This window comes from Vipera berus, assembly GCF_964194415.1.
Source record: "Vipera berus genome assembly, chromosome: 2".
In the NCBI taxonomy this organism is placed as follows: domain Eukaryota; kingdom Metazoa; phylum Chordata; class Lepidosauria; order Squamata; family Viperidae; genus Vipera; species Vipera berus.
Genome location: NC_138203.1, coordinates 121,110,451 through 121,129,490, shown reverse-complemented (window position 1 = coordinate 121,129,490; position 19,040 = coordinate 121,110,451). Strand labels below are relative to the sequence as shown.

Genomic DNA, 19,040 nt, shown 5'->3' with positions numbered 1-19,040 from the left:
ATGTCCAGGGGTCGACAAAAGGCTATGTTGTAAACCATGGTTTGCAAAGTTGTTGATTTCAAAAATGACCATATAATTTTTACATGTAAGTGTGTTGGGGTCATGATGTCTGTCTCTTCTCTCACTACGTTTCTGTATTTTGGTAACCCAGACCCACCATTGGGGTGTGTGATTTGGGGGGGGCATACTTCCTAATATATTTTAAAGCAGGGAGTGAGATGAGAGATAATGTAAATTGCTATTTCCACACTGTAAAAATCAGAGATTAAAAGCAGTGTTTAATAAATGAAACTTTTAGGACTGTACATGTTGAGAAAGTGATTTAGAAAACGCACTTTGGACTTGGTGCAAGCTCAGTACTTCTCTGCTTTTCATTAAAGCAACCTGAAAATTTGCTTTTTCAGGCTTGTGCTGAAGCCTGAAAACAGTCAGGTTGCTTTAATGAAGAGAAAATAAGGGCCAGGTTATATATGCTAGTTTTGAATCCTTTTGTCGTTTCCGAAGTATGGGCTTTTCAAGTGACTCTGAGGCTAACATCGAATGTTATTGCTTGACACTTTTTCAAAGTGCGCAGGGTTTTGCCCCCATTTTTCAGTGTTTCTGAAGTGCTCCCCCAGTGCCATTTAAAAGATATATGGTAACAAATATTACATACCTCTGGTTTATTGAACTATATGAATACATAGCTTTTTGGTCTAGTGACTTTCCTCAGCTGTAATTCTGCTCGTGTAATTTTCATTTCTCTCATAAAGAAGAGTGAGTATAAAATGTCTCAAGATAACCAAATGCAAAAGAAACCTGGAAAGTGGGGGTGGGGGTGGGGAGACAGAGAAGAAAGAACAGCAGTTGGAAAGGAAGTTCCAAAACATGAGTTTGGCAGAAAGATTCCAGTCTTGGTTCAGTAAAGTCTCTTTTGAAATAAAATTCAGATCTGATCTGGAGAGTTTCCCATAAGGTTCTATTGCTTTTCTCTTTGAAAAGAGTGAATGATGGCTTCTCTGGAGCACAGTGACTTGCTTGGTTCTAGGGATTATCTTATTTTCATATACCGATAGTGCCTTATTCAGTGACTGTTTGCAATTATGACGGTGCTGGAAAAAATAATTACAAATAAGCCTGCATTTATAATCATTGTAGCATTCCCCCAGTCATCTGATTGCCATTACAGTGAGTAAACATTGTCCTGTGCCTGTTCTTTTTCTCCCCCATTGCAGAGTAGAGAGAATGGAGAGGAAGGGACTACAAGAGAGTAAGCAGGCATACAATAGAGAATGCACCAGGTGCTGTGCATAGTGTACTTGTGGCTGCTAGCACCACCACATTCATTTCAATCTGTAGTCCCTATTGTGTGCCTGCTTTCCCTCTTGTAATCTCTTCTCCAGATTAATTCCTTCCTTGCTAATTATCCCAACACTGGGATGAACATTCCAAAGGATGGGGGCATGGTTAGAAGGCAAACTAAGTGTGAAACTGTTTGGTCTTGTCAGTTTCAAGTCGGCTTGAAGGGCAAAGGGGCCAGAGGGGAAAAAAGAAGGCATAATTTCCCACATATGATTTCCCACTTAGGGACTGCTTTGCTTAAGGACCGAGCTGCCAGTCCCAAATGTAAGGACTACCTGTGCTATAAGCACAAACCTGGATGACAAAACATGCATCGTAATACAAATACTACAACTTGTATCCTGCAAGCTGATATGTAAGTGTATAACTGCAGCATTTACAGGATAATATTGTCACCACACATCTGTCATTTTAGTTTGTCGAAAATGAGGATAAATGTAAACTTAAGTACTTAACCTGGGAGTCCCCCATGTGAGATGAAGAAGTGAACCCTGTGGGATTATAGTTAGCTTTGATCGTACAATGGCTCGTTTGTCAAGGAGATGACTTACAAACTATTATGAATGAAATCATTAGACAATAAATACTCAACATTTTTTTTAATCCCATTTGTATCCCGCCCTTCTCCGAAGACTCAGGGCGGCTTACAATCTAAGCACAAATCAATGTGCTTAGCAATAGCCTTCATTCTATGTATATGCCTGCTTATTAGGGCTTTCGGGGGCCCCCAAGCAGCATTATTACAAAGTCAGCTTATTGCCCCCAACAATCTGGGTCCTCATTTTACCTACCTCAGAAGGATGGAAGGCTGAGTCAACTTTGAGCCTGGTGGGATGCGAACCTGCACTAATTGCAGGCAGCTGGTGTTACTTAAGGAGGCATTAGCCCATTTTGATCCTCTGAATATGGTATATATCCATACAGATTTTGTGTAATGTTTTATGTACCAGACATCTGATCCTGAAACAACTACTCCCCAAATTTCAAAGCTCTACATCAGACATGTCAAACTTGTGACGTCACACGACGTATCAGGACTGTTTTGCCATTGCTGGCAATGGGGTGGGCACGGCTTCCGCATGATACATCCAGCCCGCGGGCCGGCAGTTTGACACCCCTGCTTTACATGATCATATTTAAACAGGTTCAGGCTGCATTTCGCTCTTCTGCAGCCACCGGAGACGTCCTTTTTCCATAAGAAAATCAACTTTACTTTGCATACCAAAACTGTTGCCAGCTGCATCTTCCATTAGCGGCTGCTAGTATTAAACTGCAAATAATAGTGGGCTGTAGGTGCATTGGTGTAGACCTCTTTCTCCAGATACCGCAAGCTGTTAAAGAAAAGAATGTAGTCAAATTGTATGGAAAAGATTATGACCTCATTTGTCCCAGGGCTGAAATCCTTCACTGACAGAATTTAATCTAGGAATATATAGAAACCAGACATGTGTATAATGCATTTCTCTGATTGAGTAAATACGTATAGCATCTTGATGTCTCTGGTTTTTGGCTGACTAGGTAGATTTTTTAGATAGTTATGAGCAGCATATTTATTTTGAAACGCAGCCCTGGAAAAAAGGTTCAGAAAAATATGAAAATTAATATTTCACTTCCAGTCTGCCTGTTTTTCCAGCATATAGCTTTCCATCTGCAGCTTAATTATTAATGAAATCTGTACACCTCCCAACGAGTCTAATTGGTTCACAAATAATCATCATTAATAAAACAATAGGGGAATAAACAAGAAGGAATAAAAGAGAACAAACCAGGCAGGAAAAAAGAAAAACAGGCCCACACAAGCTAATGGGGCTTTTAATCACTCTTGCCAAAGGCCTAGCTGAAGTACCAGGGTTTTCAGGCTTTTTGAAACACCAGCAAGGGGGCGGGGTGTGGGTGTGTGAACTGGATCTTGGGGAAGCTCATTCCAGAGAGCAGGCACTGCAACAGAACAGGCATACTTGGAAAGCCTTTCAGATGACACTTTTTAATTGGAAGTACCTACAAGCATGCCAAATAGTAGTAGGTGGTTCAAGGACCAAGCTTGCAGAGCTCCGTTCTTTCGCATCTTACATTTTCTCACTCTGTTGCCTCTTAGTCACCTCAAAGCCAAGAAAATGCCTCTCAGACTTCTGTGCAATGTTTTACCCCTGGATTACTTACTTGGATTTCTGTGCATTCGCCAATTCCTGGTTGTAATTGTCCAGGCTCTTCTCCAGCTGCGCACGGAAGTTCTGCTCCTGCTCCTCCAGCTGCATGGCCGCACGAGCTGCCAGTTCCCTCTGTCTGTCCCACTCAGCCTCCCGTTGCCTTTCCTGTTGCCGAAGTCTCTGCAGGGGAACAAAGAGGCCCATGAAATGTGAGAACAGACAGGTAGGGCAGATGGGGCAATCCCCGGTTCCAAATTTTTAGCACACCACAAACTGAAACAGGAGAGAAGTAGGCAAGATATTGTACTACTGCACTCTCAACCTCTAGCCCATACTGATGGTGCTCACACAAACCCACTGAGCTTTCGTAAGGATTCACAGAGAGAGAGAGAGTACGTGTGAAGCACTTTCCAAGCCCTTGAAACTGCAAAATGTGTAAGAGGGAATTAGCTGGCTTCCAAGTTTTGTCACCAACCCTCTTGTACAATTAATAAGTGTGGGCAAAGGAAATATATTGACTAATGCTAGGCTCAGGGAAAGGAAAAAGTAATAAACTCGTAAATGAGGACTTTTCCAAGACCATATTTTCCCCCAGAAACGACTGTTAGGAAAAACCTTAGCAGCTTTAATACAGTATGCGTGGACTTCAGCTCTCAGAACTGCCCAGCCAGTATACACGTCTTAAGGTTGCCACAGTTGAGATATACTCGAGAGAACACAATTTTGCCCTAAAAGGAGACAATTGCAACTCCAGATCACTTAAACATCTCAGCCCAAGTTAAAAGCCTCCGTATGAGCAACTCATATGTCTGGCAGAATTATTCTCCCCTCCCAGGGAAGAATGGAAACAAAAGAATCTTCACGCCCATTAAGATCTTACAACAATATGCAGTTTCTGAGTTTGTTCACGGGGTAATCACAGAACAAGATTCTTCCTTTCTGCCTTGCATTGATTATGAATTGTTAGCCCGGTACAGACCAATCCAGGCTAACACAAATAAATACTTTATGTTACTATGCAAAGCCTCACCTATTACAAGTAGTCCTCAACTTACAACAGATCATTTAGAGACCGTTCGAAGTTACAAGGGCACTAAAAAAAGCGGCTTATTGCCACTTATTACAACTGTTATTATTTTATTTTATTTATTAAATTTCTATACCGCCCTTCTCCCGGTTATGCCATCTCCATGGTCATGTGATCAAAATCCAGACATTTGACAACAGAATCATATTTATGACTGCTGCAATGTCCGTGTGTCTGTGTGTGTGTCACGTGATCACTTTTTTTGCGGCCTTCTGGCAAGCAAAGTCAAGGGGGAAGCCAGATTCACTTAACTGTGTTACTAACTTGAACAACTGCACTGATTCATTTGACAACCGTGGCAAGAGAGGTCATAAGATGGGACAAAATTCACTTAACTGCCTGTCTTAGCAACAGAAATTTTAAGCTCAGTTGTGGTCGTAAGCCGAGGACGGCCTGTACCTGTTTCCCATGTTTGTGGTCATTCCTCCACAGGAGCCGGTTCCTCCAGCCCTCCCCTTCTCATCCCTCACCTGGTTTTCTTGGCACTGTTCTTTCTGCTTTTGCCACACCGCCTGCAACTGCTCAGGGCTCATCCCCTTCCAGCGGTCAGTAATCACACGGTTTGACCCCAACAAGCTTCTAGCAACGCTAGGGTCCTCTGACAGGAGATTGCCAGTCAGATGGTTGTGGATCTCAGCATAGTTATCATCCTGTTCACGCTGCTGGGATAGACGTTGCTGCTCTGCAACCTCTGCCGCCTGGTTCAGGGGCAAAAGAAAAGAGGTGAGCTAACAAGGGGTTGGCATTCCCCTCGCCCATGCCCTCAGTCAATCGTTGAGGGACACGAAATCTTCCCACATTCACCTTTCTTGAAGGCAGTATTCTGGGACACGGTATAGAGAAATGGCTGGGAGAATCCAAAAGTACCTGCGCTCGATTAAAGTCTGCGACTGCCACAGCTTTAGCCCTGCGACATTCTTCCTCTAATTGTGCCAGCTCCTGGGCTCGCAAATCCAGCTCTATTCTTTTTTTGTCGTCCAGGTTATCTGCAAGGTCGGGAGGGTAAAACAGGTGCAATACAAGACAATCTATACAAAACATACCCCACTTAATTACAGGTTATCGAATTACAGTTGTGGATATTCTTCCTTTCCTTATACCCAAATGGTTTGTGGCAGAGCCAGCGCAGGGAGCAGGTGGATGTTATTTTTCATAGTAGCAGCTGCAGAGCAACATTTCTTTTGTTGACTTCCTGTGGAGGTACAGTTCATCCCAAGAACAACTCTGCTTCTCGTTCCCCAACCCAAACATACCTGCATATTTTTGATCAGCAAGTTCCTTCTTCTGTTTATTCCTCTGCTCCTCCAGCACATGCTTGTTCTGCTCCTTCTGCAGTTTTTGGCGGGCAGCTGCATTCAGATCCTCACCAGAAAAGCGCTGCATGCTAGAAGGGCCGCAGCGTGGGTCGTCATCACTCACACGGGCCGGCTGCCCTTTGCGTACCGCCGCAGGGTCATGGATGTCCCACTCCCGTCGCATAGAAGGCTGCTGCTCCTGCTCACGGAACTTCACCAGATCCTGGCATAAATGTTTCTTCTGCTGGTGCCCCTCTTCCTCCAACATCTGGGCAATCTTGTCACACTGCACCCTGTCTGCATCTGTACAAAAAAGGATAGTGCTACGCAGTGCACAATTTGTGCCATGTGCCCCTATGAAATAAAATAGGATGGGGTGGATATTCTCCACCAAATTAATGAAAATGTAACATCCAGAAAACGCAAACTCTATGGAAATGAAAAGCCACAACCCCTCCCCAAGCATACCAAAGATCTGTGGAAATTTTAGGCTTATACTTCAATTGTAGCAATATCCCATATAGTTTGAACTGACAAGCTTTCGTATATGGTTATTTATCAATAGGTTAATATATTGGATAAACTAACTATCCAAATGGCCCAAAATTTCTGTTGGTAAGCGAGACATTTGTTAAGTGAGTTTTGCCCCATTGTCTGCAACATTACTTGCCACAGTGAATCACTGCACCTTTTAAATTAGTAACACGGTTGTTAAGTGAATCTGGCTTCCCCACTGACTTTGCTTGTCAGAAAGTTGCAAAGGGTGATCACGTATAAATATGAACCAGTTGCCAAGCATCTGAATTTTGATCACATGACCATGGGGTTGCTGTAACAGGTGTGTTACAGCACCTCTAAGTCACTTCTTTCAGTGATGTTGCAACTTCAAATGGTCACTAAATGAACTATTACAAGTCGAGGACTACCTGTACTTTGTCATCCACACTGACCTCCAATTGATTTTCAGCCATAATTGAAATGAGGGGATCAGAAAACCCATTAAATTGCATTAAATCAGACTATCATACTAAAGATGCATTGTGCGTACAGTATGACTGAATTCTGATTGCATTTTTTTTCTGGCTGACTTTTTGCTGTATGTGGGTGTTAATGCTAAGAAAGATTTTTATCCCTCTCCCACACCAAACCTCATCCCCTCGCCCCAGACGGCAGAACATTTCACCCACATCAATTCAATGACGACACTATCTACAAGATTTCCTGAGAGCCTCTAAAAAATAGGGATGTTCAGTACAACCACCCAGGAATTGTTCACCTCTATATTTACAAATCACAGTCATTAATTGGGCTCTCACATTAAGTCATAATGTGGTTTGTTTTGATTTTGTATGTTGATGTAGCATGGTTTAGTTGTGTTAATTGAAGCTGATGGGTTATATTGTGTGAAATTCAGACAACCTTATTTGGCCTTGCTGATCTTTACAGTGTTGAATGGTCGATGCCCAAGTATCTAAACGGATATTTTTTCCTTTTGTCTACTTGTCAGGACACTGTTTTTCTAATAAATGAAGATAGGGAAGTTGTGCAAAAAAAGGCACTTCGTCTTATGGCACCTCACCTGAGGAATTGTCATTTTAAGCAGGCTCCTCCACCCTTTCATTGCCCAATGTCTTCCTTCTCTGTGTTTGGTTTCTAACTTTTGTATGTTTGATTTTTAATTCCCTGTAAACCGCCCTGAGTCCTCAGGGAAAGGGCAGTATATAAATGTAATAAAATAAATAAATAAATAAATAATTATTGTCTTTTATTGTCTTTTAATTTATAATTCATGAAGAATTGTAATTGTTGTAGGGCAGGCTACAATAACACTGCTCTGTTGAGCGAATAAGGAACAGAAGCTAAAGGAGAAAGCTATTAACGCTGCATAGGAACTTGACTTAGGATATTGTTGAATAAAAATGACAGATGGCGCTTGTCCATAGGAAATAGATATTATAGATAACGTAAGACTATATTAAATGCAGTGTTAACTACTATTTTAAAAGAGCCCTAATTTTCTTGATCACCTTGATCTACCTCACAAAGTTTTCTGAACTATTCTTCTAATGTTGGGCATTTTGATGATACGATGCTCACCTATTTCCAACTACAGTCTCTGCAGTCATAATGGTTAAGAAGCCAAGGTTATTTTATTGTTTCCAAAATAAGAATGGAGAGTTACAACCTTTCTGCACGTCTGCAGAATGTTAGCATAGGTACAGCCTTGCTTTGTGAAGCTAGATCTATAGGTTTGAAACTCACTTCAACCTTATTCAATTGTCTCCCCATGGAATATGGTTCTAAAGCCATTATCAGTTAACTCAGGCTGTCTCCCATACTGGAGACTCCCACACTGTCTCCTGGAGAAAAACAATGCTGAAACCTGAAGGTAATATAACTATGCAACTAACTCAAGTGAATTTTATCTATTTATTACTTCCAGAATGCATGGCTCAATAACACAGTGCAGCCAGGTTGTTTTAAAAATGGATAGAACAAATAAAATATCATAAGGGGCTTGGCAGGGAAGCTGCTGCTCTGTCACCATCTTAGCTCTGCTTCCTCAATAATAAGCATACTTTATGGAACTATTGTAAACTTAATGTTTGAAAGGCTTGCAGCTTAAGTACCTGTTGAAAAATCTCCGCCAGGATGTACCCAGTCTGTATTTTAAGATATTTGGAGAAAGCCCTGCACTTGCTGCTGTGGAAGGGCCTCACAGCTTGGCTACAACCCAAGGAATCATGGCATTATTATTAAATGCTTAAGATGTACCTCATTACAAAGACCTTTGGTTGTGACTTTGATTGTGCACAACTCACCACTATGCAGGACTTTATTCCTTCTCATTTTATCCATATACAATGAAAGTGAAGCCCCAGACCTCCGTGGAAGCTATTTCAAAATTTCACTGCCAATAAATCCATCTGCCTGAGGACTGTATCTTTGCATATCTTTGATATGATGTAAATCTTCCTTCTTTCTTGCAACGATTTCAGTACTAGTTCATTATTATACCGTCCGTATGCTTTTACTGCATATTTCACATGGTAAGACACAAAGAAGGATTGCGAGACACCACCCCATTTTTCTTGTTGTGCTTACTGCTTTCCCCGAGTGCAGATGCTGAGCTTAGAAAAGACTGATTAAAACTCAGAAGACAGTGAGGTGAGTTTATCTATTTATTTGGCTTATATTCTACTCTGGTTTTAAGTGACTCGTTGTATTTTACAGCCTATAACCAATTAGACTGGAACAATATATAATCAGATCAGCATAAATTTCCCAACATCAAGGAATTAGCCAATAATAAGACATTCATTTATCACGGGGGAACAAAGATATATGTAATTTTTCAGGCCTTAACTGCCCACTGAAAAAGACAGGTCTTAACAGCTCTGGGGAAAGCTGAAATCATAAATTTCCTAACATGGAGGAATTAGCCAATAATAAGACATTCATCTATCATGAGGGAACAAAGATATATGTAACTTCTCAGGCCTTAACTGCCCACTGAAAAAGACAGGTCTTAACAGCTCTGGGGAAAGCTGAAATCATAAATTTCCTAACATGGAGGAATTAGCCAATAATAAGACATTCATCTATCATGAGGGAACAAAGATATATGTAACTTCTCAGGCCTTAACTGCCCACTGAAAAAGACAGGTCTTAACAGCTCTGGGGAAAGCTGAAATCATAAATTTCCTAACATGGAGGAATTAGCCAATAATAAGACATTCATCTATCATGAAGGAACAAAGATATATGTAACTTCTCAGGCCTTAACTGCCCACTGAAAAAAGACAGGTCTTAAACAGCTCCAAAGAAAGCTGAAAGAGCTGGAGCCTGCCTAATACCAGGAACCACCCAGAGGTCCCAGCCCTGAGATCCTTGCAGTTGACACTAGGTCTGGATCCAGAGAGAGAACTTGCTTTCAAATCTTAATGAATGGACAGAGAAGTAGGGTGGGGAAAGAGTTCTGTTGCTTTTTTCTCTAGCAGTCCATGTCAGGAGACTTTTTGCCAGCTTCATTTGCCAAAATGGTAGAGGACTGGTCCTATTGTACCTGGTTTGTATAGCTATCACTAGCATCTTTTCTTTAAAAAAAACTTATATAGTACTACAATCCTATATATGGCTATTAAAAAGTAATTCTCACAGGTTCAATGGAACACTCATAGACTCATGTACAGTCTGTCAGAATTTTAAGATTCTTACTGTTCTAATGAGTTAACAAATTTCAGTTCAAGACACACGTTTTTCCATAAAATTAATCAAGAATTTGGGACAGGTTCGATAGAGTGAACTAGACAGGCTTACCAAAGGCTTCCTCTCGTCGCTTCTCTATATTCTCTCTCAGTTTGCGCTCTTCCACTTGCCTCTTCAAGCCTTCTATGTCCACCTTGAGGGCAAGGGACATTAATGATGATGCAGCTTAATAGCAAATTATGGTAAGGCAACTTCCTCAGCACATAGGATGCTCCCCTCCCACTTCATCCAACTACTGTAAAAACAAAGGTACCTTAAAGACTCTGTTATGGCAAAGTAAGATTTTATGTTCCTGAATTTCATTTAGTTCAAAATGAAGCTGCAAGAAACTTGCAGAAACTGTTTTGAGTTCAAAAAATATCCTAGGAGAGGGCAACAGCAAACCACTTGCATGGGATGGTTAAAAAACAACAGCTAGATGGGCACATCTATAAAGTCACTCTAAGCTAAGCCTGATGCAGAAAGAAATTTTGCATGTATTACCTTAAATACCAAAATGGCTAAGAAGCAAACCTGATGACTTGCCTTATCTGGGGCCATCATATCTACAAAAATCTGAACAACCACTACATGGCAGCAATGAACAGTCGGGTTGGAACAGTTGGCTTTTTTCCCAAGAACTGGGGCCAGGATGTTGACAGAGCTTACATAGGGTGATTGTTAAATGGTGATTTTAACATTGTTTTAAATTGTTACATTGTATTGTTTTTGTTTACTATGGAAAAGTTTGTTAAAAAGATGAATCTGGATTTTGGCAGTAAAAAAATAGTAGTTGTAACCACCTCCCATGATTTGTATTACTCTTTCAGATCATCTAAAAGGGCCTGCTACATCTCTTATCATCAGAATTTTGCTTGGTAAGAACACACTGGACCTGACTTTTAACTATGTTTTCTTGCTGCTGGTGGCGAGTTTAATCTCTTGTTTTAATGTATTTCAAAATACCAAGTTTCTTTACTTTTCTGATGAAACTTCTTTATGTGCCAATTTTGTAAGGCAAATTAAAAGTAGAAAATGTTTGATTTTGACTTAAGAATTCCAGGAATCAAACCAGTTGTGGTTTAACATTTGTAAGGTGTTTAGCTTTATAGTTTTAACAGTGTTGTATACTGTCGAATCCCGAGTGCCGCGTAACAGAGTGAGCGCCTGTTACTCATCCCAGCTTCTGCCAACCTAGCAGTTCGAAAGCACATAAAAAATGCAAGTAGAAAAATAGGGACCACTCCGGTGGGAAGGTAACAGCGTTCCATGCGCCGTCTAGTCATGCCGGCCACATGACCACGGAGACGTCCTCGGACAAATGCTGGCTCTTCGGCTTTGAAACAGAGATGAGCACCGGCCCCTAGAGTTGGAAACGACTAGCACGCATGTGCGGGGGAACCTTTACCTTTATACTGTTTTAACTTTGGATTGAGATCAAACAGAATTGGTTATAAGATGGGCGGCTATATAAATGTTTTAGATAAGTAAACCTCAATTAAACGATGGTTTAATGCTGTGTATCAACCTAATCTCTTTTTATTACACCAATTTGGGGAGATGTATTTCAATCAGTTCAATCTTGCATTAAATTTCAGAATGCTGAAGGTAAAACTGGAGCCCTGTTTCCTTCATATATTATTTTAATGAGTTCGAAGCTAACAAAATCCAAATTTCATGCCACAAAGAAACTCATTTGCTCCATTCAAAATACAATTCGTGGCAAGACTGCACATTTACTCAGTTTTAGGGGACTCCAGCCAAAAGCAAGACTGCCCTTACTGAAATATAAGTTTAAATGGAGTTTCTTAACCCTTCTTTCAGCTTTCCACAATATTGTATTCCAATCAGTAAACCGGGCCTGGCATGTATTTTCTAGAGTAGAACTGGAAACCCATTTCAAATCATGGACGCTTGGCTTGGCTCGCAGGGTGCGTATTAGACACTGTTTTCTGGCTTCCTTTCAGTCACCACAAAGCATACACGTAGTTAAATGGTTCCTGACGCACAACACCAAATGAACATTAACTTCTCCGGAAAGCCACCGTTCATATTCAGGAAGGTGAGCAAGCAGATGAATTTCACTCACTGGTGAAGGGGAGGCACCCATTCTCCCAACACCCACTCCGGGAGTCTTACCCCCATTGTACGGTAGCGAGCATTGAAGATGCGGCTCTGTCTCTGCTTCTCCCGGTTCCGGCGGGCTTCAATGGCAGCCGCCTCTCTCAGGTCGGCCTGAATGTCCACCTTATACATCGTTGCACCCGGAACAGGCTGCAGAAACGTTTAGAAACTTCTGACCGGCTGTTGGGAGCTAGAGACGTAAACTAACGATCTGGCGATTTCCCTGGATTCTGTGACAAAAGATAATCCTAAATCGATCGAGTTGGGGGAAGAAAAAAAAAAGATTTCCTTGCTTATGAGACAACCCGCAGAAGTTCCGAGTTAGGAGCCCTAGTAATTCAAGACCGGGGTGTGGGGTGTGGGGGAGTTTTTCGGTGATAGTAAGCGTTCCTTCGCAGGCAATGCTTCCGGACTGACGGTTTGCAAATTAAAATAACCATGCAATTGGGGAGCAGGACTATACAGCCTTAAATAATAGCCTCCCCCTTCGCTTCCCGCGCTCCCCTTTCGGCAAGTTTTGTTGACGTCTGGTCTCTATGGCAACGCCTTCGCACTCTCGCCCTTTCGAGCGGATGTAGTCGATTCTACCGGAACGTCGATTTATGCAAATTTTAGAAGGGCTGTAAAAACAAAAACAAAACAAAACAAAGAAGCCTATCAGCAAGCGGAAAAGCGCCCGCGCGCGCGCGCGCGCGTTCGGGTGAAGCCGCCGGCGTCTTCAAACTTGGCCCTTTTATGACTTGTGGACTTCAACTCCGCTGAGGAATTCTGGGAGTTGAAGTCCACAAGTCATAAAAGGGCCAAGTTTGAAGACCCCTGGGTGAAGGCCACCGCTAGAGGCGGGCGGGAAGAGCTTCGTATATAAAAACGCCTCCAGAAAGGGGACGAGCCAATCAAACGCATTGGTATTTCGGAGGAGGCGTGGCCGCGGATCAAGGAGCGCTGCCGGCTTTGTGGAGGGGGGGCGGTTGAGAACGTAGTGGCGAGCTCTCGCGAGATTTTTCGGCCGCCCGCCCTTGTGGAGAGCGGGCTTCAGCGGGCGGGGTCGCGGGGGGGGGATCTCGGGGGAGCCGGCCGAGGGTCGCTGTTTCCGCGTGTCGGGGCCCACCGCGACATGGGGTTCCTGAAGCTGATCGAGATCGAGAACTTCAAATCGTACAAGGGGCGGCAAATTATCGGGCCCTTCCGGCGCTTCACGGCCATCATCGGGCCCAATGGATCTGGTAGGCAAAAAGCCCGGCTGGAGCGGGCCAGGGCAAGCAAGTCCGTGTCGCGGCCCGTGTATGTGTGTCTGTGTGTGTGTGTGGGGGGGTGGTGGTGCAAATACGGTTTAATTTAGGCCAGCGAGAGCAAAGCCTCGCTTGAGGGTACGTGCTGCACGTCTGGAGGAATCGCTGTTCTGGGTTTGCTCCGCGCGGCTGCTTGACCTGGGTTGAAGGCAGGTAGGCTGGCGTCCGTGAGAACGATGGGGAGAAATGGGTCAGCTCCTGGATATACACACGCGGTGTACGCAGCGGAGAGGTGCCTGGTTACTACCCTTAAGTTGCATGATTTGTCCTTCTGATTGGCGTTTGCTGCTGAAAGGGGGAAGGGAACGATGTCTAACGAACACAATGTCTAGTGCAGAGATCTTCAAACTTGGCCCTTTTATGACTTGTGGACTTCAACTCCCAGAATTCCTCAGCCAGGCTTGCCTGGCTGGGGAATTCTGGGAGTTGAAGTCCACAAGTCATAAAAGGGGCAAGTTTGAAGACCCCTGGTCTAGTGTGTAGCCTTTTTTCCCCACTGACTTCTATGTCTGGGTTGCACCCTGTCTGAATTCACACAATATGTTAAATGTTTTATGGTTTAAAAAAAGGGTTATAGGACTAAGGGCTGGAATTTGGCAACATTATTTCAAGTTCTATAACTCAACTCTGCGACTGCAGCATACAGTATAAACGTTAACAATAAACAATGCGTGAACTGCTTCGCATGCTACTTTTTCTCTTTGCTTTTTATGTTTAATTGATTGTATTGTAGTTTCTTGGTTGTGTGCCACCCGGAGTCAAGAGTTCAGTAGCATACAAGTTCAATAAAGAATTGTTATTATTTGGGCTATAAACTGACCTGTAGTGAACGCAGCCTGTTTGTGGGAGAGAGAGTAGGTATGATTAAATGCTTCTCTCCAGCACACAATCTACCATCATAACTTAGAAAACTATAATTGCAGGGCAATAGGCTAAAATTTGAGTGATGATTTTTTTTAATAGGAAGCAATACTGAACCATATGAACCACCTATATGTACTTTGTAATAAGTCAGAAAGTGGTTGGGTTTTCATTTGAATGTAAACTTTATGCTTATGTTCCACTTTCAGAAGACCTAGCTGTTTTTGTGTGTTTCTCAGTTCTGAGCACATTTTTATATTTGAAGATATTCATTTGGAGATGCATTAGGCAGCACCTTTGAAATTCCTGATTATGAATTCTAGTTAATGCTGTTTCAGATGTGTTAAAAGTATTGCCCATACGCTCATTTTTGCATGTTTATGTAGCCGCCTACCTGTTGGGCTCCATTGGGCAATAGATAGGTATGGTAACAAGGGATGCCTGTGAGCAAATGTGTACATTGGAAGAATTTTGGGCTTAAGAAGTAGCAGGAGAACATTAAATATAAAATAAAATATAGGATTGAGGAATATTTTTTTTAAAAAAGTGCATTGGACCATGTCCCAGGAGGTGGGACATTTAATTGCATAAAGATATCCCTGCTGAGATTCTGCCTGTTGTGCAGCTCTGGAAAATGTTTGGTTTTCTCAGGATTAGTGTAGATCTGAAGAAAAGTTGAATTGGTAGCCATTTGTCCATGCAGTCACTAGGAGTTGAGCCTTACCTGATGGTGCCTAACTAACTAGGACAATATAGAAAAAAAGATGAGGTTTGTCATAATGTGGTGTTGACACTGGTGAAAAATGTGTGTGTGTATGTTTATGAAGGATTTGCCCAAATATTGCAAATTTAATTTTTACTATAAGATTTCAATAATTTCATAGGAGCAAAGAGGAAAATATCAGTTGTATCTGCATGTGGCTCAAGAAAAAGTCGCTTCGCCATGGTGGAGATAGTAATTATTGGCTGGATTGAACAACTCATATCAGTAAAACATGAAGAACTCATGGAGAGGTTGGGAAAATACCACCCCTCGAAGGAGATTTTTTTATAGGAGTAAAATGCATAATTTGCACATGCTCAGAAACAATACTCTGAAAAGATGAGCATGGCATAAAGATTGTAAGCACTTGGCAAGGCTTGGCAAGTGCTGAGTTAAATGACAGTCCAATAAGCACATTTATATTGAAATATATGTCTTTTTGCTGTCTTTCCTGTAGGCAAGTCAAACCTCATGGATGCCATCAGCTTTGTGCTTGGTGAAAAGACTAGTAATTTGAGAGTAAAGACTTTGCGAGACTTGATTCATGGAGCTCCTGTTGGGAAACCAGCCGCCAACCGGGCATTTGTCAGCATGGTCTACTCTGAAGATGGTATTGAAGATCGCACCTTTGCAAGAGTCATTGTGGGTAAGAGTTAAACATAGGTTGGGGAAATTCTTTGGAGATCTACAATGGATGGGGCCTCTGTTATCCCATGTTGCAAAAAGTTGGTGGTTGGACCTGAAGGATTGGTATGGCTTTTGAAGGAGTGATGGAGGGAGATAACTTACCTTAGAGAAAGATATAAAGTTTCAGGGGAAATGGGATTAAAAGTCAATCCCATGGATATGGGATCTGAAGTGAGTCCCACCGTATTGAATAGAGGAATTTTCCTTACATTCCTCTATTCAATACAGCCCCAAACTTAAAGATATATTTGTGTGTGTGTGTGTGTGTGTGTGTGTGTGTGTATTTTGGGTTAAAGATAAATGAAATTTTTATCTTTTAGGAAGCTCATCAGAGTACAAAATAAACAACAAAGTAGTACAATTGAGTGAATACAGTGAGGAGTTGGAAAAGCTGGGCATTCTGATCAAAGCTAGGAACTTTCTAGTTTTTCAGGTATGTATATTTTCAAATTTAGAGTCCAGCTGAATTGCTTGGTCTTTTAGCATCAACAGAAGAGAATCCAATTCACTGGCACTTCTCTCCTGCTTATTTACCAATGGCAAAAGTGTACAGGTAGTCTTCAACTTATGACCACTTACGACCAAAATTTCTGTTGGTAAGTGAGACAGTTGTAAAGTGAATTTTGCCCTATTTTATGGCCTTTCTTGCCACATTTGTTAAGTGAATCGCAGTTGTTAAGTCGGTAACACAGTTGTTAAGTGAATCTGGCTTTCTCATTTGCTTTGCTTGGCAGAAGATTGCCAAAGTGAATCACATGATCAACACTTCAACTGGGACATTGCAACCGTCATAAATATGAGTCAAGTGTCTGAATTTTTATCGTGATCCTGGGGATGCTGCAACAGTCATAAGTGAAAATGGTCATAAGTAATTTCAAACAGTTACTAAACAAACTTGTAAGTCGAAGACTACCTGCATATGTTTAGGCTTGGGTTTATTCAAAATAGGTGAGTTGTGTGCCTCTGTAGAAAGTCCACAGCAATTGTTGGCTTCTACAATACTGAAAGGACGATGGCTAAACAATCTTTTTGAGCTTGGGAACCTTTATTTAAAAGAGTGGCCGTGTGAGATTAAACTGCTATTATGTTGAGTGCCAGAAGGGACTCCTGTGCTTTGGAGAAGATAATGGTGCTGTCCTGCTAAGCTTGGCTTCTCGGAATAGTGACATGTAGGAAAGACAGAAGTTCAGATTGATTCTCCACATTCCTAACGTTGAAGGTATCCATCACTCAAGAGATGTTGCAGAGGCAGATGACCATAGCTGATTTGGACTGTCTCTGCCGTATTGTTTTCCATTGGTCGTGGAGGCTGGCAGTAATGGGAGTCCAGAACATCAGAATCATTCCTTTGATCCAGATTGTGCTAGAAGAAAGGAGGACATTATATTAGGTCTCATTTTGCCATTTTGGATTATTGAAGGCTGGAAGCTGCAGCTAATGTGCAATGCAGTGGTAGAGGCAGTTAGTTATGCACCTCGGTAAATCAGTGTTATACTTCTGCTTTACAAGCTGCGTTGGCTCCCAATTTGTTTCTGAGTACAGTTCAAGGAGCCATTTCTAAAGAGCCAGTTTGGTCTAATCAGTAAGGCACCAGGCTAGAAAATGGGAGACCATGAGTTCTTGTCCTGCCTTAAATCATGAAAGCCAGCTAGGTGACCTTGGGCCAGTCACACACACTCAACCTAACTCATTTCACAGGGTGATTGTCACGGTGAAAATAGGAGGCGGAAGGTGTATTGGATATATTCCTCACCTTGGGTTATTTGTAAAAATAATAAAGGCAGGATACAAATAAATAAAAATAAATAAAACCCCCATGTTTTAAGGCTGGGTTATTTGTGGGACAGCCTCCCCAGTTATTTCTACCCCTCCCGCTGGGTCTGCCAGCTCCCTCCAATCAAAGATTGTCATTTGATGGGACCTCAGAAGTTTGCTTTTTCTGCAATAGTGCCTGCCTTCTACAATACCATACGCGTACTGAGTTTAGATTGATTCTAACCTTGCTGGTCTTTCATAAAATACTGAAGACGTGGATGTTTTTCAGGGCCTGAGGATTGGGAGGTTAGATGGTCTGTTAAGAGGTGTCTATTTTATTTATATTATTTATATTTAATCTTTATTATTACTCGAGGTAGCAACCGTACCTAATGCTCATTCTTCCTCCTATTTTCCCTACAACAAACCTATGTGATGGATTGGATTCAGAGGTGATTAGCCCAGGGATACTCAACTGGCTTTCATATTTTAAGGCGAGACTACAACTCACAGTTTTTTGGTTTCTAGTCCAGCACCTTAACCACTTTGGTACACCTACTGTCCTATAGAACAGGGGTCCCCAACCCCCGGTTTGTGGACCGGTACCGGGCTGCAGCATGCCAGCAACCGGTCCGCACAAACCAGCAAAGCCTCATCCATGAGATGCAGGCAGCACACAAAACCACGCCCCCTCCGGTCCTTGGAAAAAACCTCTCTCCACGGAACTGGTCCCTGGTGCTCAAAAATTTGGGAACCTCTGCTATAGAACAAGTTGTTTTGTAGGATTCATCTTCAGTGACCAATGTTTGTTTTTTCTACTTTGCTAGTATTATGTTTCATTGTTACCAGTACCATATTCTTAGCTGACTCACATATACGAGATGGTCAACTATATTCATAAATTAAATAAATTTCAGGGTGCGGTAGAGTCCATTGCAATGAAGAATCCCAAGGAACGCACGGCCCTCTTTGAAGAGATCAGTCGCTCAGGCGAGCTGGCTCAGGAGTACGACAAGCGCAAGAAGGAGATGGTCAAGGCAGAGGAAGACACCCAGTTCAATTACCATCGCAAGAAGAACATTGCAGCGGAGCGTAAGGAGGCCAAGCAGGAGAAAGAGGAGGTAACTTCAGAAGCTGCCTTTGTTACCATAGTTAAATCCCATCTTTTATGTGGAAATTCACAAGAGGTGCACATGGAGGCTCCTTCCTCATTTTATCCCTATTACAGCAGCTTTGTGGACTAAAACTAAATCACTAGCTCGCATTACCTAATGAGCTCTAAGGTTCTGTAGGGAACTTGACTCTGATCCAGTCTGACACCTTAACCATTGTACCACGCTAGCCATGCTTCCAGGGTGCTTGATGGATTGGTGGTAGAGTCCCCTCTGTTTCCATTGTATTTGATTAAAGTAGACACTTGGTTCAATTGTATGTTATCCTCCT

The 19,040-nt window shown here is 42.2% G+C and overlaps 2 protein-coding genes across 3 annotated transcripts in view; one reads left to right on the top strand and one right to left on the bottom strand.

Moving 5' to 3' along the window:
- Positions 1-16: 16 nt before the first annotated feature.
- Positions 17-12,865, bottom strand: RIBC1 (RIB43A domain with coiled-coils 1). The gene is made up of 8 exons (XM_081320357.1): positions 12,258-12,865; positions 10,191-10,272; positions 5,829-6,173; positions 5,443-5,561; positions 5,046-5,273; positions 3,502-3,668; positions 2,564-2,672; positions 17-798 (listed from the first exon to the last, which is right to left on the bottom strand). The coding sequence occupies exons 1-7, from the start codon at positions 12,372-12,374 to the stop codon at positions 2,591-2,593; spliced, it is 1,140 nt and encodes a 379-aa protein (XP_081176483.1). The 5' UTR covers positions 12,375-12,865; the 3' UTR covers positions 17-798; positions 2,564-2,590.
- Positions 12,866-13,274: 409 nt separating this feature from the next.
- The window catches only part of SMC1A (structural maintenance of chromosomes 1A), a 28,981-nt gene continuing 23,215 nt past the window's right edge, over positions 13,275-19,040 (top strand). For both annotated transcript variants that reach the window (XR_014025471.1, XM_081320349.1), the window contains exons 1-4: positions 13,275-13,465; positions 15,613-15,801; positions 16,163-16,275; positions 18,515-18,718. Coding sequence is in view for 1 of the 2 variants with exons in the window: in XM_081320349.1 (XP_081176475.1) it covers positions 13,357-13,465; positions 15,613-15,801; positions 16,163-16,275; positions 18,515-18,718 (615 nt within the window). In the remaining variant the exon portion in view is untranslated. The remainder of the gene's footprint in view (positions 13,466-15,612; positions 15,802-16,162; positions 16,276-18,514; positions 18,719-19,040) is intronic.

Coding starts and splice junctions, on each gene's coding strand:
- RIBC1 (XM_081320357.1), bottom strand. CDS start 12,374: ATGTATAAGGTGGACATTCAGGCCGACCTGAGAGAGGCGGCTGCCATT. Junction 6,174..10,190: donor GCGACGAGAGGAAGCCTTTG/GTAAGCCTGTCT, acceptor TTTTTTGTACAG/ATGCAGACAGGGTGCAGTGT. Junction 5,562..5,828: donor TGCTGATCAAAAATATGCAG/GTATGTTTGGGT, acceptor CCGACCTTGCAG/ATAACCTGGACGACAAAAAA.